Source organism: Sceloporus undulatus, chromosome 1 (genome assembly GCF_019175285.1).
Source record: "Sceloporus undulatus isolate JIND9_A2432 ecotype Alabama chromosome 1, SceUnd_v1.1, whole genome shotgun sequence".
In the NCBI taxonomy this organism is placed as follows: domain Eukaryota; kingdom Metazoa; phylum Chordata; class Lepidosauria; order Squamata; family Phrynosomatidae; genus Sceloporus; species Sceloporus undulatus.
This window is the reverse complement of record NC_056522.1, coordinates 366,604,909-366,630,148: the sequence shown is the minus strand read 5'-3', so window position 1 is coordinate 366,630,148 and position 25,240 is coordinate 366,604,909. Positions and strand designations below refer to the sequence as shown.

At 47.0% G+C, this 25,240-nt stretch overlaps 1 protein-coding gene across 1 annotated transcript in view; it reads right to left on the bottom strand.

Annotated features, from left to right (window-relative positions):
- Nucleotides 1-1,523: 1,523 nt before the first annotated feature.
- LOC121927157 (protein AHNAK2-like) overlaps nt 1,524-25,240 on the bottom strand; it is a 113,064-nt gene continuing 89,347 nt past the window's right edge. The window contains 18 exon segments of the mRNA XM_042460763.1: nt 1,524-9,392; nt 9,533-9,714; nt 9,887-10,060; nt 10,625-10,971; nt 11,149-11,310; nt 11,374-12,261; nt 12,819-13,378; nt 13,543-13,711; nt 14,104-14,651; nt 15,556-15,724; nt 15,726-15,882; nt 16,937-17,250; nt 18,169-18,261; nt 18,263-18,396; nt 18,618-19,258; nt 19,397-19,632; nt 19,928-20,305; nt 24,249-24,554. Of these exon segments, the coding sequence (XP_042316697.1) occupies nt 3,637-9,392; nt 9,533-9,714; nt 9,887-10,060; nt 10,625-10,971; nt 11,149-11,310; nt 11,374-12,261; nt 12,819-13,378; nt 13,543-13,711; nt 14,104-14,651; nt 15,556-15,724; nt 15,726-15,882; nt 16,937-17,250; nt 18,169-18,261; nt 18,263-18,396; nt 18,618-19,258; nt 19,397-19,632; nt 19,928-20,305; nt 24,249-24,554 (11,214 nt within the window). The 3' untranslated portion in view covers nt 1,524-3,636.

Sequence of the window (25,240 nt, the reverse complement as noted above, 5' to 3'; positions counted from 1 at the left end):
AGCATGAATTTATATTTATATGACTGTTTTTAGCTTTTATTTTTCCATGTCTTCCATTCTTTATGGAATGCCTGACATTTCACAGTGTCATGTCCTTCTTGGTGGTTAGGACCTCTGGTCACCCTGTTAAAAGGTTATTAATAACTTGGGTAAGAACACCAAGTGGGTCCATGCTTAGGGTAACATTTGAACTAGGCCACAGAGGTAATATCATGCCATTTCCCTTAAAAATGTGTATTTCCAGAACATCTTGGGATTCAAGATGTCCAAGGATGTCAAGGATAGCATATTATGAGTTATAGGATCGGATTTTAATTTACTCAAGGCACTTCTCCCCCTTCAGAGGGCTGAAAGCTCTTTGTTAGGCCCTCTGCTATACTTATTGGGATTTTGGTCTTTTGAGGCATTTTTTTTGGCATTACCCCAAAATAATGGATTGATTATATAAAAAGTACACTACATACTTTCAAGGAGAGAGTGATTCCTGTGTTGTTCTTTTTTTTCCGGGGATGTTGTTTCCTATTAAAAACTGCCCTGGGCCATGGTTCTGTCATTTTTAGCATATACTTCCCCCAGTTTTTTAACATTTATTTTTAAACTAACTTATCCAGAAGAATTATCCATCTGTGAATTAACCCAATTCCTGTTTCCATAAACATTACACAGACATGCTTCAGCAGGGCCAGAATCAGAATTTACTATCTCTAATCTGGTAGCTACAGGTTGAGTCTCATTTATCTGGAATTTCAAAATCTACAATCTTCCAAAATCTAAAATCCATGGGTGACTGACATAGTGATAACTTTGCTTTCTGATGGTTCAGTGTTTCCTGCACAAAATTATTAAAAATATTATGTATAAAATTACCTTCAGGCTATATGAATAAGGTGCATACAAAACATAAATTATTTTCATGTTTAGACTTGGGTCCCATCTCTGAGATATCTCATTATGTACAGTGAATCCTTGGTATCTGCTGCGGTTTGGCTCCAAGTCCCTCTCTGGAGACTAAACTCGGTGGGTGCTCGAGTCCCATTTTATATAATGGTGTAGTAAAACGCTATCCCTTATTTAAAATGGCAAAAATCAAAATTTACTTTCTGGAATTAATTTCCCCCCTCCAAACTGTAGATGTCTCAGTCCATGGATGCAGAATCCATACACACAGAGCTTTGCTCTGGTGCCACAACAAACTACTGTTTCACAGAATTCCATAGCACTGAGCCATGGCAGTTCAAGTAGTGTCAAACTGGATTATTTTTGCAGTGTGGCTGTAGCTAGTTTCCTTAGTACAGGGAAATAACTGCTAATCCACTTTAGTTTTGAAAGCATACAGGACTATAGACCTTCAGGAAATTGAACTGAAGGGGATTTTCACTCATAGGGTTTTCTGTAATGTATTGTTCTAACTGGGAATCTTGTCCTAAAAACCAAACAGAGCTTTGTTTCAGATTTTCTCCAGGATTTTTAGATCTATTAGGATGGGTGGCATTTCTTCAGAATCAGAATGATTATCACAAGACTGTTGATACTGCTTTTATTTCCATATCAGGAGAATAGCCAGGATACATTTGACATTCTACATAAGCACAGTGTTTTAACAGGTATGTTCCACCTTATTGGCTGCATATTTGCAAGAAGCATTTTTATAATCAAAAAAGCAAATGATAATACTGTAACTATTTACAACTTATCTCTTTAGGAAAGCTTTAAAGCTACTTGCATAGGCTCCTTCCTGTATACACTCCATAGGCTAAACTCCTGGCTTATTTTTGAAGTTGCTTGAATACGAGGTTCTAGTCCAGTCATGATTTTAATCCACTTCAGGTCCATTGAATGGAACTACTGTCTTGATGCTAAAGTCTGATTCTTTTTATCATGATGGCTGGATATTACAACCCTTGTCTTAAGACTGATGTCAATGAAATGGTCAGATGCATTTCATGTCACTTTTGTTCTAGACACACTGGCAGAAAAACTGAATTCTGGTCTGCTCAGTGTATGCCTTTAGGTTGTGAGTTAGTATAGGATACTATCTAGTCATGGCCCATATTTGTACCTGATATCAGAGCTGGAACAATCCTATTTTGAGACCACAACCTGCAGGATCCTTCAGCCAGCATTGCTAATGGCTGTGTGGATTAGAGTATTCTAGGATATGTTCAAAAAAAAAAAAACCCCTTCCAATTCTAAGCTCTATCTGGTATGAGGGGAAATTCTCATTAAGTAAAAAGACATTTAAAAAAGCACTCACTGGTTGATTCACAAAGGTTTGTCAATAAGTGAATACGGGTGACTGTTGGCAACTATACTACATTATGTAAGCAGACGCTTTGTAACCTAATTGTATTTTCCTATGAAGTTGGGGAAGAATTTTACTACATTTCTGCACCCTAATGAGAAATCTGGGAAAGGAAGCCGCTAAATTCTCCCTGCTTTGCAGGACCATATGAACCAAAAATTTATGTGATTATGTGCACACCATGATAATACAGCACATGATCTGTCTCTGGTATGCATTCAACATAAAAATGGTAAGATGTTTCAATTAGTCAGAAGCACGTAGTCTTTCAGTCTGTAAAGCTCTGACCACATGCATCTGTTGCTGTATACTGGATTTAACCTTTGGCTCCTGGTGCAGAAGCCTGAAAACAACCTCTATAGTGGCTTTCTTATACCCAGCAGCAGATGCACTTCATCTTGTTATAAAAAGAGTGTGAGTGCTGGTGGTGCTTTTTCTGTGACATGAATAAGGTATAAAACTCTAAAAGGCAGACCGACTCAGATCTTAAGACACTGGCATTAAGACAGTTGATAATAAAAAGACATTTCAGAAACAGCCTTTAGCTGTGATGGTTTCTTTACACATAAGTGACCAGCATGGTTATTGCAGCTGTGCCAGAATGTCAGAAAATATGGAATTGTGTTCTTCTCATTTTCAGGGATGTTATAGTTAGGTATGTTGATGCAACTATTATAAATGATACTAAATTGCTTCAGCTCCTGGTATATCATCTGAACTGGATTGCAGATTGGTCTGCTTAAAGAAGAATAAACATTATAGCATCAATAGTATTATTTCCACTTGGTCGGTTATAAAATGATCCTGCAATATACCTATTGTTCAAAGATAATGAAAATATATATTCTTTCATATGATAGCAGCAGAAATAGTTAGAAAAATAAAATTTAAAAAAAGAAAAAAGTGTATCTAATTTCCCCAGCACTAGCTTTTAGTACTTTTCAAAAACAATCTAGAACGATTCATTCTTTGATTTTCAGCTAATCATGTTTAATTTCTTGTCCAGTCTTTTCTTTCTCCAAATAGGTTTAAAGAAGGTGTTATTCCACAGAAAGGATCTCTGTTGGCTTCTTTTCATCAGTAGTTTTGCTTGCATCTCTTTATTTCTTTACACACATGTCCCTCACAACAAATGTCTTTCTTAGGAACTATTCATGTGTGTATTCATGGACTTGTAAACACAAATGGAATACAAAACATGTTTGATCACTGTCATTTAAGGTAATGTATTCTTTCTGTATGCTACAAAGGGGGCAATGAGTTGTCTGCTATTTATTGTGTTTATAACTTCTTTGAATTTGAACATATCTCTGAATTTTGAGGGGGAAAGCATTTCATTTTGATGCCTCTTCTGGAATGCTTTGGGATGCAGCTTTCTCTTTCTCTAGCAGTATCAGTTCAGTTCTTGCTGATGATGAAACAATAGGCTCAGAAGGTATGGCTCCTGAGGTTTCCTCTCCTTCTTTCTCTGTGATTGACTCTTTAGGTGGTAAGGTTTCTTGTGCATCAAAAAAAGTTTCTGATTTTTCTGTTGGACTTTCATCATCCTGAGGTTTTTTTTCTGTTGGATCTTGCTCCTCTTCTTTGTCAGTTTCCTTGCTCTTTTTGGTTGGAGATGAAAAACCTAACTTGGGAAATCTAAACCACCCAGTTTTTTCAGCTTGTTGGGCTGAATCACTATCTGATGCGAGTGGGTCATCAGGCTGAGTTTCTGGAAATGACTTTTCAGCTTCAGGCTTGGAATCTGAGGCTGCATCATCAGCAGAGGAAGAAAATCCAATACTTGGAAACCAAAATTTAAACCTGCCAGAAGATCTCTTACTATCAGATTTTTCTTTTGGATCAGTTGGCTCTGCTTCAGTACCTGAAACTTTGGTTTCTTCTGTGACTTCTATAGCAGACTCAGACATCCCTTCTGATGGTTTACCATGATGGCTCTCTGCAAACTCACTGGAAGATTGGACTTCAACTGTGAATGCTTTTACCTTTGTCAAGGTAGTAGTAGAAGATACACCTGCAGTAAATTCACTGTCTTGGCCTTTCTCAGGTAATTTCAGTTCAGTTAAACCAGTCATTTGTGTTGCTTGTCCCGAACTTTCATCTAAAGGTTGGTGATCTTTACTTTCAAATGTTTCATTCATATATTCAGTAGAAGACAATTTGACTGGGGTATCAACAGTCACATGTGATTCCTGGATTTTTACTTTCAGAAGAGAAAACCCATAGGCAGCAGTTTTAACTTCTGAAGGAGGAATCTCAGATTCCCTCACTATTTGAGTGGAGAAGGACTCCTCATCACCACAGCTAAATTCAGATTTACTTACTTTTTTTATTTCCTTGCCATCTGTATATTGTCCTTGAATGTGCAATGGTGCACTTGAGATAAATGAATCTTCAGGTGGAAGTTTAATTTCAAGTTGTGTTCTCTGAATGTCTGGCTCCATTAGTGTTGTAATTTTTGCAACTGACTTTTGGATTTTACCATCTGTGGTCTGTATTATCTCTGTAGGAAATCCACCACTGAATTGTGTTGGCCTCTGGATGTGTGTTGTTGCTTCTGCAGAAGAAGAAGAAGGGAGTTTACTTTCCATATGTGTTCTTTGAATGGTAGGTTCAGACAATGTCGTAATCCTGACTTTTGATTTCTGGATATTATCTTCACTTTCTACGTTCTCTTCAAGGAATGTGGGTCGGAGTTCTGGTTGAAGGGCACCCTTAAAATCATTATCAGCAGATTTCTTAACCGCTGTCTCTTCTGAAGATGAAATTTGCTCTTCCACAGTAGATGTTCTGTGTATGAACTTGGGCATTTGGAGTCTTTGAATATGGAAACATAGTTCTGAATCTTCAAATTGTTTATCTCTAGTGACCACTGATTCTTCTGTAAAATCTGCCTGTGGAATTTTCACGTCAGCAGAACTTTCCGGAATTCCTGATATCGCATCTTCAGTTTTTGCTGGTGAAACCTCAGTCTCCATCTTTGTTTGATCAACAAGAACTTCTGAAACTTTTGGTTTGGAACGTAGATGGCCAAATTTTGGCATCTTGAATTTAGATGTTTTTGTTTTACTCAGCCCATCTCTACCTTCTACTTTCAGTTTGTCTTCTGTGACAGTATCTTTTTCAAAGTCTTCAGTTGGGAAATCTATTATTTCAAAGTCCTCTTCAATGAATGAAGTATCCATTTTAACTTCTGAAGGGGCAACATCAGTCTCCTTTTGGTCTACAGTAACATCAGCAACACTCCCAGTGCTCTTTGTAGTAGACCAGCCAAATGAAGGCACACCAAACCTTGGCATCTTGAATGTGCTTTCTTTTCCTTGAATACTTGTTTTGGGTGATTTAATTTGTCTCTCTGTCTTCTCAGTTTTTGCTACTATATCTGGGCTTTGCACAACCACCTCTCTCTCTGCACTAGCAGTATCCATTTCCCCCTCTGTTCCACCTACAGTAATTTTCATGGATGATGCCTCTGCCATTGGTTTGGTTTTATGCTGCATATCTATATCACATTTAGGGAGAGTTATATCAATATCCACTTTTGGTACACTGGTTTGTGATACAGCTACAGTAGCAGTAGATTCATGAGTTTGTAAACTCTCTACTTCAGCACTATGTTTAACTATATCAGCATATGATTTTGTCCCCACAGCAGTTATTTTATGCTCTGCTTTTCCAGAGAGTTGCAAAAAGCTGTCTTCACCTGATAGACCAATGTCAGATCTCTTCTCTTTCTGTACTGCAATCCCACTGTCTTCTTCCTGAGGAAAAATTACTTTGCCTTCTAAAATGTCTTTTCCAACAGATGATTCAACATCCACATGGTGAGACTGGATTACAACTTCTGGAGCTGCTATTTCAATTCCTACTTCAGCAATTGCAGCTTTTCCTGTGCTGCCTTCAGCTTCAGCATCACCTTTTTTCCCCTTTGAAGATGATCGGCCAAATGAAGGCATCCTGAATTTTGGCATTTTAAACCAACTCTGAGACTCCTCAGTCTGAACTTCTCCAGATTTTGCTTCAGGTTCTTCTTGGGATTTTGCATCCTTTTCATCAGGACTGGCAACAGATGTGTCAGATGCTTTGGTCTCATCTCTGGGTGTCTGTGGGATTTTAATTGTCCCAGCTGAAACCTTTGCATCACTGGCATCGGCTTTAACTTCCAAGGTTGAAACCTCTCCACTCCATCCGCCTGTTTCTTTTCTCGCATGCTGTTGAGGTACTTCACTTTCCATTTCCGTTGAGGTGATGGCACTCTCTGGACATTCTGCAATTCCAAACTTTGGCATTTGGAGTTTTGGCAGGCTAATCTTCCCCTCCTTGCCTTCAGTTATCACACTTGCTCTATCCACAACTATTTCACCTTCTAAGCCTATTTCTGAACTCTTCACTTCAGATGAACTATCCATTGTGGATACTTCAATATCAGTTTGAGGTAGGGTAATAGCTGCATCTATTTGGGAAGTTTTGATTTCTGATTTTGATATGCCTTTTGGCATCTTTATGCTTATTTCAGTTTCTTCCTCTTTCCTTGTGGTAAAACTGCTTTCTATGTCAGGTATTTGTACCGAAGCACCATCTCGTTCCTCAGCAATATCTGTTTCTACTTTATCCTGTGATTTTGGTAGTTTTGCCCGAGGGAGGGAGATTTTAGGCATAGTAAAATGAGGCCTTTTTACCTGACTCTTTTTGGTAGATGAGTCAGCATCTTGGTCCATGTGGATTTCTTGATCGTGAGACAGAACTGCTTTTAGTTCTGCCTCTGTATCTATAGTCAATTTAGGTTCTTCTTGAGAGTCTTTTATGTTAGTTTTAATAGCTGCTTCTTTTTTAGGGGACCAGTTAAAGGATGGCAACCTGAATTTTGGCATTTTGAAATTCCCTTCTTTCTCTTGTGCATCTAAGCTTCCAGTCTTCATCTCCTTCTCAAGTTTTGTTTCAGTAGCATCTGAATATAAAGTCCCAGTCTCTGGTTGTGCCACAGAAAAACCACCTGATGGTATTTTGACATCCACTGCTGTCTTCAAGTCAGATGTAGGAATTTGGGAAATTTTTATATTCCCTTCCAAATCAGTTTTTTCTACACCTTTGGTATCATACTCAGCTTCACATGTTGGAGCTTCCACTGCAATGTCAGCAATATCTGTTGTCGTTTTCAGCTGGGGAACATCAGTATCCTCAGATGGTAGACTGATACTAGCTTCTGGAATTTTCCCTTTAGAAAATGAAATTCCAAACTTTGGCATTTGGAATTTTGACCGTTTAATCTTCCCATCAACACCATCACTCTTTATCTCTGCTCCATCTACAGATATTTCAGTGGATGATCTTTCCACTTTTACTTCTGGACCTTCAACCACAGGGACTTTAATTTCTGCTGTTAATTTATTTACGTCATCACTAACATAATCTGCTTTTAGTTCTTGTTCTGAAAGACCAATATCAAGTGTAGGAAGCTGGGCATCATTTTTAGTTAGGCTGCCTTCCCTATCCATTTTAGGAGCTTTAATTTCTGGTTTTGAAAGTTCCAGACTTGCGAGTTTCACTTTTGGCATTTTAATGCCTTTTTGAACATCACTGCCAGTGATTTCTTTTTCTGGTATTTGTAGTGAAATCTCTCCTTCTTCCTCAGATATAGATATTGTCAGGTCAGTCTCCAGATCTGGGAAAGTTGCTTCAACTTTGTGACCCTTCATTTTTGGAAGGGATATTTTTGGCATGCTAAACTGAGGCCTTCTAATTTTGCTTTTCTCACTGCCTTTATCAACAGACATATGAGCCTCCAGTTGTACAGTTTGTATTTCAGTTTCTTCCACAGTGAGTGTTAACTCAGGTTCTGTGTCATGTGTTGCATCCGTACTGGACTCTTCTAAGTTTGTACCCATGTCAGCAGAAACAGTCGTTTCCTTTTTCGGAGACCAGCTAAATGATGGTAACTTGAACTTTGGCATCTTAAATTTACTTTCTTTTTCCACAGTGTCCTTTTCAATAGTTTCACTTTTTGTATCTTTGCCATCTAAACCTGAACTCTCAATGTTAACCTCTGATTCTATTAGAGATGGATGGCCATCTATCTCTGATGTCCGAATATCATCTCTTGACATCTGGGGAATTTTCACTGAAGAAACTTGCATTACGAGATCATCACCAAATTCTACATCAGATTCGTTACATATCATATGATATTTGGTAAGAGTAACATCATCATCTGCTACGTTTTCACCCTCATCAATCTTAGAAGGAGTTATTTCCACTTTAGAAAACCCCAAATTAGGCAGATGAAATCTAGGCAAGCTGATATTTACCCCCCCTACATGACCTTGAGATTCAGGAATATTCATGCTGGTTTCAGGAATACTGTCTTGGGACTTGGGAACTTCTTGAAAATCTGAAGCCTGAAATTCAAATTCCAAAGATGGGCTGGTAACCCCAGTTCCTGATAAAACAACATTTCCATCTAGCACATGAGGGGAAGTTGACAACTCAGGTTTCTGAAGGGTTTCATCAGTCAAAGTGTCAGTCTTATATGAAGAGGATTTGCCAAAAGAAGAAATGTTAAATTTGGGCATTTTAAATTTGCTACTTTTCTTCTTAGAATGTTTTGCTGAAGATGATGAATACTCTGGGAGGTTTACACCAGAATCATGATCAATCTCAGCTGGTTGAAGCTTAAGGTCACCTTCAACTTCGACGGAAGGCAGGGTGACTTCAGCCTTGAGTTCAGGCTTAGGGACCTCAATCTCCATGGATGGTAAGGTGATTTCGGTTTCTGCAGCTGATTTTCCTTTGGGAAGAGACACTCCAAACTTTGGCATGTGGAACTTTGGCTTTTTAAATTTGCCATCCACACCTTCCACCTTTATCTCAGCCCCGTCCAGAGCAACCTGGGCTGACGGTGCCTCCAGCTGTAGGTCTGGAGCTTTGAGTTCCAAGGAAGCCTGGCCTGAAGGGAGCTTCACGTCAGGTGCTGAGAGGCTGACGTCTGCTTGAAGGTCGCCTGTTTTGAGCTCTGGTTTGGTAACGCTGAGATCAGCAAAGGGAAGTGTTGCATCTACGGTCGGCATGCTAAGGTCCACGTCGACTTTGGGGCCTTTTTGACATCTGGTTTGGAGAAGCCCTGCTGGGCATCTTGAACTTTGGCATGTGAATTTTCATTCCCGCCACCCTCTATGGTTCCCTCTGCCTCAGAACTTTGACGGAGACGTCTGCCCGTGGTAACTCGACTTTAGCTCTTGGGAAGGGAGACATCGGTTTCCACCTTGGGCAGGCTGACTCCCACTTGCGGAGTCTTGACCTTGGGCATTTTGACACTGGGCATCTTGACATCTGGCATTTTGAATTTCCCATTCTCTCCCACCTCCACTTCTAGCTTGGTGCTTCCATCTCGGCCTTTGGCAGCGAAAATGTCACCTCTAAGGTCCGACGGAAGGCCAGGGTGACTTCACCCTTGAGTTCAGGCTTAGGGACCATCAACGTCCATGGATGGTGTAAAGGTGGATTTCGGCTTCTGCAGCTGCTTTTCCTTTGGGAGAGACAAGAGACACTCCAAACTTTGGCATGGGAACTTTGGCATTTTAAACTTGCCGTCCCACCCCTTCTGCCTTTATCTCGGCCCCGTCCAGGACAACCTGGGCTGACGGTGCCTCCAGCTGTAGGTCTGGAGCTTTGAGTTCCAAGGAAGCCTGGCCTGAAGGGAGCTTCACGTCGGGTTGCTGAGACGGCTGACGTCTGCTTGAATGTCCGCCTGTTTTGTGAGCTCTGGTTTGGTAAACGCTGAGATCAGCAGAGGGAAGTGTTGCATCTACGTCGGCATGCTAAGGTCCACGTCGACTGCTTTGGGGCCTTTGACATCTGGTGGAGAAGCCCAATGCTGGGCATCTTGAACTTTGGCATGTGTAATTTTCATCCCGCCACCCTCTATGGTTCCCTCTGCCTCAGGAACTTTGACGGAGACGTCTGCCTCTGGGTAAACTCGACCTTTAGCTTGGGAAGGGAGACATCGGTTTCCACCTTGGGCAGGCTGACTCCCACTTGCGGAGTCTGACCTTGGGCATTTGACACTGGGCATCTTGACATCTGGCATTGAATTTCCCATTCTCTCCCACCTCCACTTCTAGGCTTGGTGCTTCCATCTCGGCCTTTGGCAGCGAAATGTCACCTCAAGTCCGACGGAAGGCAGGGTGACTTCAGCCTTGAGTTCAGGCTTAGGGACCTCACCACGTCCATGGATGGTAAGTGGAGTTTCGGCTTCTGCAGCTGCTTTTCCTTTGGGAAGAGACACTGCCAAACTTTGGCATGTGGAACTTGGCATTTTAAACTTGCCGTCCACCCCTTCTGCCTTTATCTCGGCCCCTTCCAGAGCCAACCTGGGCTGACGGTTTGCCTCCAGCTGATTTCTGGAGCTTTGAGTTCCAAGGAAGGCCTGGCCTGAAGGGAGCTTCAACGTCGGGTGCTGAGAGGCTGACGTCTGCTTGAATGTCGCCTGTTTTGAGCTTCTGGTTTGGTAACAGCTGGAGATCAGCAGAGGGAAGTGTTGCATCTACCGTCGGCATGCTAAGGTCCACGTCGACTTTGGGGCCTTTGACATCTGGTTTGGAGAAGCCCACGCTGGGCATCTTGAACTTTGGCATGTGAATTTTCATCCCGCCACCCTCGACGCTTCCCTCTGCCTAGGAACTTTGACGGAGACGTCCTGCCTCTGGTAACTCGCACTTTAGCTTTGGGAAGGAGACATCGGTTTCCACCTTGGGCAGGCTGACTCCCCCTTGTGGAGTCAGTCTTGACCTTGGGCATTTTGACACTGGGCATCTGACAATCTGCATTTTGAATTTCCCCTTCTCTCCCACCTCCACTTCTAGGCTTGGTGCTTCCATCTCGGCCTTTTGGCAGCTTCTTAACGTCACCTTCAAGTCCCACGAGAGGAGGGTGACTTCAGCCTTGAGTTCAGGCTTAGGGACCTCAATCTCCATGGACGGTAAAGTGATTTCCGGCTTCTGCAGCTGCTTTTCCTTTGGAAGAGACACTCCAAACATTTGGCATGGGAACTTGGCATTTTAAACTTGCCATCCAACCCTGTCTGCCTTTATCTCGTCCCGTCCAGAGCAACCTGGGCAGACGGTGCCCTCCAGCTGTAGGCTCGGAGCTTTGAGTTCCAAGGAAGCCTGTCCGGAAGGGAGCTTCATGTCGGGTGCTGAGAGGCTGACGTCGCTGAGGTCGCCTGTTTTGAGCTCTGGTTTGGTAACGCTGAGATCAGCAGAGGGAAGTGTTGCATCTACCGTTGGCATGCTAAGGTCCACGTCGACTTTGGGGCCTTCGACATCTGGTTTGGAGGAGCCCATGCTGGGCATCTTGAACTTTGGCATGTGAATTTTCATCCGCCACCCTCGATGCTTCCCTCTGCTCAGGAACTTTGACGGAGACGTCTGCCTCGGTAACTCGACTTTAGCTTTGGGAGGGAGACATCGGTTTCCACCTTGGGCAGGGCTGACTCCCACTTGCGGAGTCTTGACCTTGGGCATTTTGACACTGGGCATCTTGACATCTGCATTTTGAATTTCCCTCTCTCCCCACCTCCCACTTCTAGGCTTGGTGCTTCCATCTCGGCCTTGGCAGCTTAACGTCACCTTCACGTCCGACAGAAGGCAGGGTGACTTCAGCCTTGAGTTCAGCTTAGGGACCTCAATCTCCATGGACGGTAAGGTGATTTCGGCTTCTGCAGCTGCTTTTCCTTTGGGAAGAGACACTCCAAACTTTGGCATGTGGAACTTTGGCATTTTAAACTTGCTGCACCCCCTTGTGCCTTTATCTCGCCCGTCAAGAGCAACCTGGGCTGACGGTGCCTCCAGCTGTAGGTCTGGAGCTTTGAATTCCAAGGAAGCCTGGCCTGAAGGGAGCTCACGTCGGGTGCTGAGAGGTGACGTCTGCTTGAAGTCGCCCTGTTTTGAGTCTGGTTTGGTACGCTGAGATCAGCAGAAGGGAAGTGTTGCATCCACTTTCGGCATGCTAAGGTCCACGGTCGACTTTGGGCGCCTTTGACATCTGGTTTGAGGAAGCCCATGCTGGGCATCTTGAACTTTGGCATGTGAATTTTCATCCCGCCACCCTCGACGCTTCCCTCTGCCTCAGAAACTTGAGGAGACCTCCCCCTCTGGTAACTCGACTTTGGCTTTGGGAAGGGAGACATCGGTTTTCCACCTTTGGGCAGGCTGACTCCCACTTGTGGAGTCTTGACCTTGGGCATTTTGACACTGGGTATCTTGTCATCTGGCATTTTGAATTTCCCCTTCTCTCCCACCTCCACTTCTAGGCTTGGTGCTTCCATCTCGGCCTTTGGCGCTTAACGTCACCTTCAAGTCCCACGGAAGCAGGGTGACTTCAGCCTTGAGTTCAGGCTTAGGGACCTCAATCTCCATGAGACGCTAAGGTGAATTTCGGCTTCTGCAGCTGCTTTTCCTTTGGGAAGAGACACTCCAAACTTGGCATGTGGAACTTTGGCATTTTAAACTTGCCATCCAACCCTTCTGCCTTTATCTCGGTCCCGTCCAGAGCAACCTGGGCTGACGTGCCTCCAGCTGTAGGTCTGGAGCTTGAGTTCCAAGGAAGCCTGGCCTGAAGGGAGCTTCACGTCGGGTGCTGAGAGGCTGACGTCTGCTTGAAGGTCGCCTGTTTTGAGCTCTGGTTTGGTAACGCTGAGATCAGCAGAGGGAAGTGTTGCATCTACCGCGGCATGCTGAAGGTCCACCCGCTCGACTTTGGGGCCTTTGACATCTGGTTTGGAGAAGCCCATGCTGGGCATCTTGAACTTTGGCATGTGAATTTTCATCCCGCCACCCTCGACGCTTCCCCTCTGCCTCAGGAACCTTGACGGAGACGTCTGCCTCTGGTAACTTGACTTTAGCTTTGGGAAGGGAGACATCGGTTTCCACCTTGGGCGGCTGACTCCCCCTTGTGGAGTCTTGACCTTGGGCATTTTGACACTGGGCATCTTGACATCTGGCATTTTGAATTTCCCCTCTCTCCCACCTCCCACTTCTAGGCTTGGTGCTTCCATCTCGGCCTTTGGCAGCTTAACGTCACCTTCAAGTCCCACGGAAGGCAGGGTGACTTCAGCCTTGAGTTCAGGCTTAGGGACCTCCAATCTCCATGGATGGTAAGGTGATCTTCGGCTTCTGCAGCTGCTTTTCCTTTGGGAAGAGACACTCCAAACTTTGGCATGTGGAACTTTGGCATTTTAAACTTGCCATCCAACGCTTCTGCCTTTTCTCGGTCCCCGTCCAGAGCCACCTGGTGCTGCGGTGCCTCCAGCTGTAGGTCTGGAGGTTTGAGTTCCAAGGAAAGCCTGGCCTGAAGGGAGCTTCCACGTCGGGTGCTGAGAGGCTGACGTCTGCTTGAAGGTCGCTGTTTTGAGCTCTGTTTGGTAACACTGAGATCAGCAAGGAAGTGTTGCATCTACCGTCGGCATGCTAAGGTCCACGTCGGACTTTGGGGCCTTTGACATCTGGTTGGAGAAGCCCATGCTGGGCATCTTGAACTTGGCATGTGAATTTTCATCCCGCCACCCTCGACGCTTCCCTCTGCCTCAGAAACTTGACGGAGACGTCTGCCTCTGGTAACCCGACTTTGGCTTGGGAAGGGAGACATCGGTTTCACACTTGGGCAGGCTGACTCCCCCTTGTGCAGTCTGACCTTGGCATTTTGACACCTGGGCATCTTGACATCTGGCATTTTGAATTTCCCCATTTCTCCCACCTCCACTTCTAGGTTGGTGCTTCCATCTGGGCCTTTGGCAGCTTAACGTCAACCTTCAGTCCGACGGAAGGCAGGGTGACTTCAGCCTTGAGTTCAGGCTTAGGGACCTCAATCTCCATGGACGGTAAGGTGATTTCGGCTTCTGCAGCTGCTTTTTCCTTTGGGAAGAGCGCTCCAAACTTTGGCATGTGGAACTTTGGCATTTTAAACTTGCCATCCAACCCTTCTGCCTTTATCTCGGCCCCGTCCAGAGCAACCTGGGCTGACGGTGCCTCCGCTGTAGGTTTGGAGCTTTGAGTTCCAAAGAAGCCTGGCCTGAAGGGAGCTTCACGTCGGGTTGCTGAGAGGCTGACGTCTGCTTGAAGGTCGCCTGTTTTGAGCTCTGGTTTGGTAACGCTGAGATCAGCAGAGGTGAAGTGTTGCATCTTCCGTCGGCATGCTAAGGTCCACGTCGACTTTGGGGCCTTTGACATCTGGTTTGGAGAAGCCCATGCTGGCATCTTGAACTTTGGCATGTGAATTTTCATCCCGCCACCCTCGCCGCTTCCTCTTGCCCTCAGGAACCTTGAGGAGACGTCTGCCTCTGGTAACTCGACTTTAGCTTTGGGAAGGGAGACATCGGTTTTCCACCTTGGGCAGTCTGACTCCCACTTGGCGGAGTCTTGACTTTGGGCATTTTGACCACTGGGCATCTTGACATCTGGCATTTTGAATTTCCCCTTCTCTCCCACCTCCCACTGCTAGGCTTTGTGCTTCCATCTCGACCTTTGGCAGCTTAATGTCACCTTCAAGTCCGACGGAAGGCAGGGTGACTTCAGCCTTGAGTTCAGGCTTAGGGACCTCAACGTCCATGGATGGTAAGGTGATTTCGGCTTCTGCAGCTGCTTTCCTTTGGGAAAGACACTCCAAACTTTGGCAGTGGAACTTTGGCTTTTAACCTTGCCGTCCACCCCTTCTGCCTTTATCTCGGCCCCGTCCAGAGCAACCTGGGCTGACGGTGCCTCCAGCGTATTCTGGAGCTTTGAGTTCCAAGGAAGCCTGGCCTGAAGGGAGCTTCCCGTCGGGTTGCTGAGAGGCTGACGTCTGCTTGAATGTCGCCTGTTTTGAGCTCTGGTTTGGTAATGCTGAGAATCAGCAGCGGGAGTGTTCCTTCTAACTCCGGCATGCTAAAGTCCACGCTCACTTTGGGGCCTTTGACATCTGGTTTGGAGAAGCCCATGCTGGGCATCTTGAACTTTGGCATGTGAATTTTCATCCCACCACCCTCGACGCTCCCTCTGCCTCAGGAAACTTGACAGAGACGTCTGCCTCTGGTAACTCGACTTTGGCTTTGGGAAGCGAGACTCGGTTTCCACCTTGGGCAGGCTGGACTCCCACTTGTGGAGATCGACTTGGGCATTTTGACACTGGGCATCTTGACATCTGGCATTGATTTCCCCTCTCCTCCCACCTCCACTTCTAGGCTTGGTGCTTCCATCTCGGCCTTTGGCAGCTTAAACGTCCACCTTCAAGTCCCACGGAAGGCAGGGTGACTTCAGCCTTGAGTTCAGGCTTAGGGACCTCAATCTCCATAGACGGTAAGGTGATTTCGGCTTCTGCAGCTGCTTTTCCTTTGGGAAGAGACACTCCAAACTTTGGCATGTGGAACTTTGGCATTTTAAACTTGCCGTCCACCCCTTGCCTTTATCTCGGCCCCGTCCAGAGCCACCTGGGCTGACGGTGCCTCCAGCTGTAGGTCTGGAGCTTTGAGTTCCAAGGAAGCCTGGCCTGAAGGCGGCTTCACGTCGGGTGCTGAGAGGCTGACGTTGCTTGAAGGTCGCCTGTTTTGAGCTCTGGTTTGGTAACGCTGAGATCAGCAGAGAGGAAGTGTTGCATCTACCGTCGGCATGCTAAGGTCCACGTCGCTTTGGGGCCTTTGACATCTGGTTTGGAGAAGCCCATGCTGGGCATCTGACTTTGGCATGTGAATTTTCATCCCCCACCCTCGACGCTTCCCTCTGCCTCAGGAAACTTGACGGAGACGTCTGCCTCTGGTTAACTCGACTTTGCTTTGGGAAGGGAGACATCGGTTTCCACCTTGGGCAGGCTGATCCCCCTTGTGCAGTCTTGACCTTGGCATTTTGACACTGGGCATCTTGACATCTGGCATTTTGAATTTCCCCATTTCTCCCACCTCCACTTCTAGGCTTGGTGCTTCCATCTCGGCCTTTGGCAGCTTAACGTCACCTTCAAGCGACGGAAGGCAGGGTGACTTCAGCCTTGAGTTCAGGCTTAGGGACTCAATCTCCATGGACGGTAAGGTGATTTCGGCTTCTGCAGCTGCTTTTCCTTTGGGAAGGGCGCTCCAAACTTTGGCATGTGGAACTTTGGCATTTTAAACTTGCCATCAACCTTCTGCCTTTATCTCGGCCCGTCCAGAGCAACCTGGGCTGACGGTGCCTCCAGATGTAGGTCTGGAGCTTTGATTCCAGGAAGCCTGGCCTGAAGGGAGCTTCACGTCGGGTCCTGAGAGCCTGAGGTCTGATTGAAGGTCGCCTGTTTTGAGCTCTGGTTTGGTAACGCTGAGATCAGCAGAGGGAAGTGTTGCATCCACTTTCGGCATGCTAAGGTCCACGTGACTTTGGGGCCTTTGACATCTGGTTTGGAGAAGCCCATGCTGGGCATCTTGAAACTTTGGCATGTGATTCTCATCCCGCCACCCTCGACGCTTCCCTCTGCCTCAGGAACCTTGACGGGACCTCCCCCTCTGGTAACTCGACTTTAGCTTGGGAAGAGACATCAGTTTCCACCTTGGGCAGGCTGACTCCCACTTGCGGAGTCTTGACCTTGGCATTTTGACACTGGGCATCTTGACATCTGGCATTTTGAATTCCCCTTCTCTCCCACCTCCATCTTCTAGGCTTGGTGCTTTCCATCTCGGCCTTTGGCAGCTTAACGTCACCTTCAAGTCCGACGGAAGGCAGGGTGACTTCAGCGTTGAGTTCAGGCTTAGGGACCTCAATCTCCATGGACGGTAATGTGATTTCGGCTTCTGCAGCTGCTTTTCCTTTGGGAAGAGACACTCCAAACTTTGGCATGTGGAACTTTGGCATTTTAAACTTGCCGTCCACCCCTTCTGCCTTATTCTCGCCCCGTCCAGAGCAACCTGGGCTGACGTGCTCCAGCTGTAGGTCTGGAGCTTTGGTTCCAAGGAACCTGGCCTGAAGGGAGCTTCACGGTCGGGCTGCTGAGAGGCTGACGGTCTGCTTGAAGGTCGCCTGTTTTGAGCTCTGGTTTGGTAATGCGAGATCGCGAGGGAAGTGTTGCATCTACCGTCGGCATGTAAGGTCCACGTCGACTTTGGGGCCTTGACATCTGGTTTGGAGAAGCCATGCTGGGCATCTTGAACTTTTGCATGTGATTTTCTCCCGCCACCCTCGACGCTTCCTCTGCCTCAGAAACTTTGATGGAGACTCCCCCCTTGGTAACTCGACTTTAGCTTTGGGAAGGGAGACATCGTTTCCACCTTGGGCAGGCTGACTCCACTTGCGGAGTCTTGACCTTGGGCATTTTGACATGGGCATCTTGACATCTGGCATTTTGAATTTCCCTTCTCTCCCACCTCACTTCTAGTTTGTGCTTCCATCTCGACCTTTGGCAGCTTAATGTCCACCTTCAAGTCCGACGGAGGCAGGGTGACTTCAGCCTTGAGTTCGGCTTGGGACCTCAACGTCCATGGATGGTAAGGTGATTTCGGCTTCTGCAGCTGCTTTTCTCTTGGAAAAGACACTCCAAACTTTGCATGTGGACTTTGGCATTTTAAACTTGCCGTCCACCCCTTCTTCCTTTATCTCGGCCCCTCCAGAGCACCTGGGCTGACGTGCCTCCGCTGTATTTCTGGAGCTTTGGTTCCAAGGAAGCCTGGCCTGAAGGGAGCTTCACGTCGGGTTGCTGAGAGGCTGACGTCTGCTTGAATGTCGCCTGTTTTGAGCTCTGGTTTGGTAATGCTGAGATCAGCAAACGGAAGTGTTCTCTTAACTCCGGCATGCTAAAGTCCACGTCGACTTTGGGCCTTTGACATCTGGTTTGGAGAGCCCATGCTGGGCATCTTGAACTTTGGCATGTGATTTTCATCCCACCACCCTCGACGCTTCCTCTGCCTCAGGAAACTTGACATAGACGTCTGCCTCTGGTAACTCGACTTTGGCTTTGGGAAGCGAGACATCGGTTTTCCACCTTGGGCAGGCTGACTCCCACTTGTGGAGTCTTGACCTTGGGCATTTTGACACTGGGCATCTTGACATCTGGCATTTTGAATTTCCCCTTCTCTCCCACCTCCACTTCTAGGCTTGGTACTTCCATCTCGGCTTTGGCAGCTTAACGTCACCTTCAAGTCCCACGGAAGGCAGGGTGACTTCAGCCTTGATTCAGGCTTAGGGACCTCAATCTCCATAGGACGTAAGGTGATTTCGGCTTCTGCAGCTGCTTTTCCTTTGGGAAGGAACACTCCAAACTTTGGCATGTGGAACTTTGGCATTTTAAACTTGCCGTCCACCCCTTCGCCTTTATCTCGGCCCCTCCAGAGCACCTGGGCTGACGGTGCCTCCAGCTGTAGGTCTGGAGCTTTGAATTCCAAGGAAGCCTGGCCTGAAGGGAGCTTCACGTCGGGTGCTGAGAGCTGAGGTCTGATTGAAGGTCGCCTGTTTTGAGCTCTGGTTTGGTAACGCTGAGATCAGCAGAGGGAAGTGTTGATCCACTTTCGGCATGCTAAGGTCCACGTCGACTTTGGGGCCTTTGACATCTGGTTTGGAGAAGCCCATGCTGGGCATCTTGAACTTTGGCATGTGATTCTCATCCCGCCACCCTCGACGCTTCCTCTGCCTCAGGAACCTTGATGGAGACCTCCCCCTCTGGTAACTCGACTTTAGCTTTGGAAGGGAGACATCGGTTTCCACCTTGGGCAGGCTGACTCCCACTTGCGGAGTCTTGACCTGGGCATTTTGACACTGGGCATCTTGACATCTGGCATTTTGAATTTCCCCTTCCTCCCACCTCCATTCTAGGCTTGGTGCTTCCATCTCGGCCTTTGGCAGCTTAACGTCACCTTCAAGTCCGACGGAAGGCAGGGTGACTTCAGCCTTGAGTTCAGGCTTAGGGACCTCAATCTCCATGGACGGTAAGTGATTTCGGCTTCTGCAGCTGCTTTTCCTTTGGGAAGAGACATCCAAACTTTGGCATGTGGAACTTTGGCATTTTAAACTTGCCGTCCACGCCTTCCGCCTTTATCTCCGCTCCATCCAGGAGCAACCTGGGCTGACGGTGCCTCCAGCTGTAGGTCTGGAGCTTTGAGTTCCAAGGAAGCCTGGCCGAAGGGAGTTCACGTCGGGTGCTGAGAGGTGACGTCTCTTGAAGGTCGTCGCCTGTTTTGAGCTCTGGTTGGTAATGCTGAGATCAGCAGGGGGAAGTGTTGCATCTACCGTCGGCATGCTAAGGTCCACGTCGACTTTGGGGCCTTTGACATCTGGTTTGGAGAAGCCCATGCTGGGCATCTTGAACTTTGGCATGTGAATTTTCATCCCGCCACCCTCGACGCTTCCTTCTGGCTCTCAGAAACTTTGATGGAGCGTCCCCCTCTGGTAACTCGACTTTAGCTTTGGGAAGGGAGACATCGGTTTCCACCTTGGGCAGGCTGACTCCCACTTGCGGAGTCTTGACCTTGGGCATTTTGACACTGGGCATCTTGACATCTGGCATTTTGAATTTCCCCTTCTCTCCCACCCCACTTCTAGGTTGGTACTTCCATCTCGCGCCTTTGGCAGCTTACGTCACCTTCAAGTCCCACGGAAGGCAGGGTGACTTCAGCCTTGAGTTCAGGCTTGGACCTCAATCTCCATAGACGGTAGGTGATTTCGCTTCTGCAGCTGCTTTTCCTTTGGGAAGAGACACTCCAAACTTTGGCATGTGGAACTTTGGCATTTTAAACTTGCCGTCCACCCCTTCTGCCTTTATCTCGGCCCCGTCCAGAGCCACCTGGGCTGCCGGTTGCTCCAGCTGTAGGTCTGGAGCTTTGAATTCAAGGAAGCCTGGCCTGAAGGGAGCTTCACGTCGGGTGCTGAGAGCCTGAGGTCTGATTGAAGGTCGCCTGTTTTGAGCTCTGTTTGGTAACGCTGAGATCAGCAGAGGGAAGTGTTGCATCCACTTTCGGCATGCTAAGGTCCACGTCGACTTTGGGGCCTTTGACATCTGGTTTGGAGAAGCCCAGCTGGGCATCTTGAACTTGGCATGTGAATTTCATCCCGCCACCCTCGACGCTTCCCTCTGCCTCAGGAACCTTGATGGAGACCTCCCCCTCTGGTAACTCGACTTTAGCTTTGGGAAGGGAGACATCGGTTTCCACCTTGGCAGGCTGCCTCCCACTTGCGGAGTCTTGACTTGGGCATTTGACACTGGGCATCTTGACATCTGGCATTTTGAATTTCCCCTTCTTCCACCTCATTTCTAGTCTGGTGCTTCCATCTCGGCTTTGGCAGCTTAACGTCACCTTCAAGTCCGACGGAAGGCAGGGTGACTTCAGCCTTGAGTTCAGGCTTAGGGACCTCCATCTCCATGGACGGTAAGGTGATTTCGGCTTCTGCAGCTGCTTTTCCTTTGGGGAGACACTCCCAAACTTTGGCATGTGGAACTTTGGCATTTTAAACTTGCCGTCCACGCCTTCCGCCTTATCTCGGCTCCATCCAGAGCAACCTGGGCTGACGGTGCCTCCAGCTGTAGGTCTGGAGCTTTTGAGTTCCAAGGAAGCCTGCCTGAGGGAGCTTCACGTCGGGTGCTGAGAGGCTGACGTCTCCTTGAAGGTCGCCTGTTTTTGAGCTCTGGTTTGGTAATGCTGAGATCAGCAGAGGGAAGTGTTGCATCTACCGTCGGCATGCTAAGGTCCACCGTCGACTTTGGGCCTTTGACATCTGGTTTGGAGAAGCCCATGCTGGGCATCTTGAACTTTGGCATGTGAATTCTTCATCCGCCACCCTCGCGCTTCCTTCTGCCTCAGAAACTTTGATGGAGACGTCCCCTCTGGTAACTCGACTTTAGCTTTGGGAAGGGAGACCTCGGTTTCCACCTTGGGCAGGCTGACTCCACTTGCGGAGTCTTGACCTTGGGCATTTTGACACTGGGCATCTTATATCTGTGCATTTTGAATTTCCCCTTCTTCTCCCACCTCCACTTCTAGGCTTGGTGCTTCCATCTCGGCCTTTGGCAGCTTAACGTCACCTTCAATTCCGACGGAAGGCAGGGTGACTTCAGCCTTGAGTTCAGGCTTAGGACCGCAATCTATGGACGGTAATGGTATTTCGGCTTTTGCAGCTGCTTTTCCTTTGGGAAGGAGGACACTCCAAACTTTGGCATGTGGAACTTTGGCATTTTTTTTTAAACTTGCCGTCCACGCCTTCCGCCTTTATCTCAGCTCCATCCAGAGAAACACTGGGCTGACGGTGCCTCAGCTGTTAGGTCTGGAGCTTTGAGTTCCAAGGAAGCCTGGCCTGAAGGGAGCTTCACGTCGGGTGCTGAAAGAGGCTGACGTCTGCTTGAAGGTCGCCTGTTTTGAGCTCTGGTTTGGTAACACTGAGATCAGCAGAGGGAAGTGTTGCATTTACCGTCGGCATGCTAAGGTCCACGTCGACTTTGGGGGCCTTTGACATCTGGTTTGGAGAAGCCCATGTCTGGCATCTTGAACTTTGGCATGTGAATTTTCATCCCGCCACCCTCGCGCTTCCCTCTGCCTCAGAAACTTTGATGGAGACCTCCCCCTCTGGTAACTCGACTTTAGCTTGGGAAGGGAGACATCGGTTTTTTCACCTTGGCAGGCTGACTCCCACTTGCGGAGTCTTGACCTTGGGCATTTTGACACTGGGCATCCTGACATCTGGCATTTTGAATTTCCCCTTCTCTCCCACCTCCACTTCTAGGCTTGGTGTTCCATCTCGCCTTTGGCAGCTTACGTCACCTTCAGTCCGACGGAAGGCAGGGTGACTTCAGCCTGAGTTCAGCTTAGGGACCGCAATCTCCATGGACGGTAATGTGATTTCGGCTTCTGCAGCTGCTTTTCCTTTGGGAAGAGACACTCCAAACTTTGGCATGTGGAACTTTGGCATTTTCAACTTGCTGTCCAGCCTTCCACCTTAATATCATCTCCATCCAGAGTGACCTGGGCTGGATGGTGATTCATCTGGAAATGTGTTATCTTTTAGGGCAAATGTAGCTTCAGATCGTGTGGACTCTCATGTCCGGTGCTGTCATCAATAACCTTTGAATCTTTCTGTTTATTTTTTTCTGTTATTTTTTCCTCTATTTCTGTTTTTCTTTTTCTTTTTTTTCCTTTTTTTCTCCTTCAATTCAGTGCGTATTTTTTCTTTTGAGCCTTTGTGCTTCTTTTTCTTTTTTTGTGCTTTTGGAAGCTGTTGTGGAGTTAACTTTGCTTCTTTTCTTTCATGTCATTTGTTGTATTGCAGATATTATCTGTGATGTTATTATTCCAGTTTCTGGTTGTGCAATATTTTTTTTCAGATTTCATTTTCTTTTCTTTGGTTTTTTAATTGTTAGTTCAACTTCAGGGTTATTTTTTGCCATGGTATGGAAGTTCAGGTTTTGTTTCAATATATCCTTTTTTTTATGCTTTCTTTTTCTTCTTTCCCCCTGTCTTTATCCCATGTAGGATATTCTTCTGCTATGGTTAATTCTGGGATTTCTCCAGTATGTGTCATTTTCAAACTCCAGTAAGTGGTTTTCACTTCATTATTTTGTTGTATCCTCTGTTTCTTGTTTACTTCTCTGCATCTTAAATCCTATACTAGGAAATTTTTAATTTTTCTGACTTCCTTTTTTTAACTTTGTATGGAGTTCCATCTTGTTGAAATTGTGACTCTGTGTCTGTACTTGTTGGAGAGACATATGGAATCGTATGCTCATATGCATCCGATGTGCTACGAGATCTTCGGTGTCCCAAAAATCTTTTTTACCTTTCATTGATTGGAATTTTGGCCAAGAAAGCCTATTCTTTCTTTGTTCTTTTTGGTCTTCCAACTCTTTGTTTTACTATCAGGTTTGCTTTATCTCTGAAGTGGTCTTCTCTGACAATTCCAGAGCTTCCTTTCCCTGGGGAAATAGAATTTCCATAATAACTCTATTGCAACGTATAATATTTATTCTTAGAAATAGAACACTTATATATCCTCCTTTGTCCTCCTAATTTTTTTCCAGGTCATTTGCAAACTTAATATTCATGAGTGGGGGAAACATGTGTAACATAGCCATGAATAGATACTTTAAGTAAGAGATAAACATTCAATCAAAACCCTTTAACCCCAGATAGTTTGAAGTACTGAAACACGTAAAGATAATACTAATTTTGGACCTAAATTTTTTTGTGGGTTTTTCGGGCTTGTGGCCATGTTCTAGAAGAGTTTCTTCCTGATGTTTCGCCAGCATCAGTAGCTGGCATCTAGAAGATGCCAGCCACAGATGCTGGTGAAACGTCAGGAAGCAAAACTCTTCTAAAACATGCCACATAGCCCAAAAACCCCCAAAAAACTATGGATGCCAGCCATGAAAGCCTTCGACTTCACATTGGAGCCTAAAACCTTGTAAAATTTTCAAATAGAATTCAAATAAAATTTAGAAATAAAATGAAATACATAGTCTCACTTGCTCTGGACTATAAACTTCTTTTCTTTCTGAAGCTGAAAAACAGTGGGCATTGGACCCTGCCAGGATGAAATCCCTCATTTTCATCCACCTATAATGTACAGAATTTTCTTTGGCTTGGAAAAAATGTTATTTTATGAATAAATCGACTAATAGCTTTTTGGGGACATGATGGGCATTTCATCCCATTTCCAGCCTTACCTCACCCAATTTAATTATGTAAAGACCTTGTGATAGGTTTGCATTTATTGTTGTTGTTGTTGTGTGCCTTCAAATTACAGTCTGCCCTTCTTATACGCAGATTTGCCTTCCGCGGATTTGAGCATCCGCGGAAGGCAAACCCGGAAGTTGTCCCCAATGGCGGCGTGCGTGAACACATGCCACCATTGGGGACAAAAGTCCCTGGCTTACTCTCCCCTTCCTTCCCTCCCTTCCTGACTCCCTCCCTCCTTCCCTCCCTCCCTTTCCCCACTTACCTTGTTTGTCGCCGCCGCCACCACCTTGGCCTCCCAGTTGCCGTTACCGGCGGCGGCAGTGGCGGCGAGGAGGCATGGCCCTCGGCCTCAGCGGGAAGGCCGGTTGGCGCTGGAGGCCAAAGGGCCTCTAGGCAGCCATCCGGCCCTTCTGCGGAGGCTGCATCTGCGAGGAGACCGGCCTGGAGGACAGGCTTCGGCCTCCTCATGGCCTCCGCCTCTGCAAAAGGGTTGGGTGGCTGCCTGGAGGCCCTTTGGCCTCCAGCGCCAACTGGCCTTCCCGTGGAGGCAGCGGTGAGGCTGAGGAGGCCGTGCTGCAGGCCAGGCTTTGGCCTCCTCGCAGCTGCTGCCGCTGCCTCCACAAAAGGGCCAGGAGGAGGAGGAGGCAGCGGTGCGGCCAAGGCTGGGCGGCGGCTCTACTTCTTCGCCGCCGCCTCCATAGAAGGGCCGGGTGGCTGCCTAGAGGCCCTTTGGACTCCAGCGCCAACCGGCCTTCCCACGGAGGCCGAGGGCCATGCCTCCTCGCCGCCACCGCCGTTGCTGGTAACGGCGACTGGGAGGCCAAGGCAACAGCGGCGGTGACGAACAAGGTAAGTGGGGAAAGGGAGGGAGGGAAAGAGGGAGACAGGAAGGGAGGGAAGGAAAGGGGAGGGTAAGCCAGGGACTTTTGTCCCCAATGGCGGTGCGCGTGCATGCACGCTGCCATTGGGGACAATAGGGACTTGAGCATACGCGGATTTTGGTATACGCGGGGGGTCCAGAACGGATCCCCCGCGTATATCAAGGGCCCACTGTTTTTCAGACTTATGGCGACCCTAAGGCATACCTATAATGGTGTTTTCTTGGTAAGATTTGTTTAGATGAGATCATTTGACTTGCCGAAGATCACCCAGTGGTTTACATGGCTGAGCTGGGAATCAAACCCTAGTCTCCAAACTCATAGTCCAACTCTCAAACCAATATGCCACATTGGCTTGCAGTTTCACATTAGGTTTTCCATAAGTCAGAAACCACTTGAAGGCACACAGCAGCTAGGACTTTT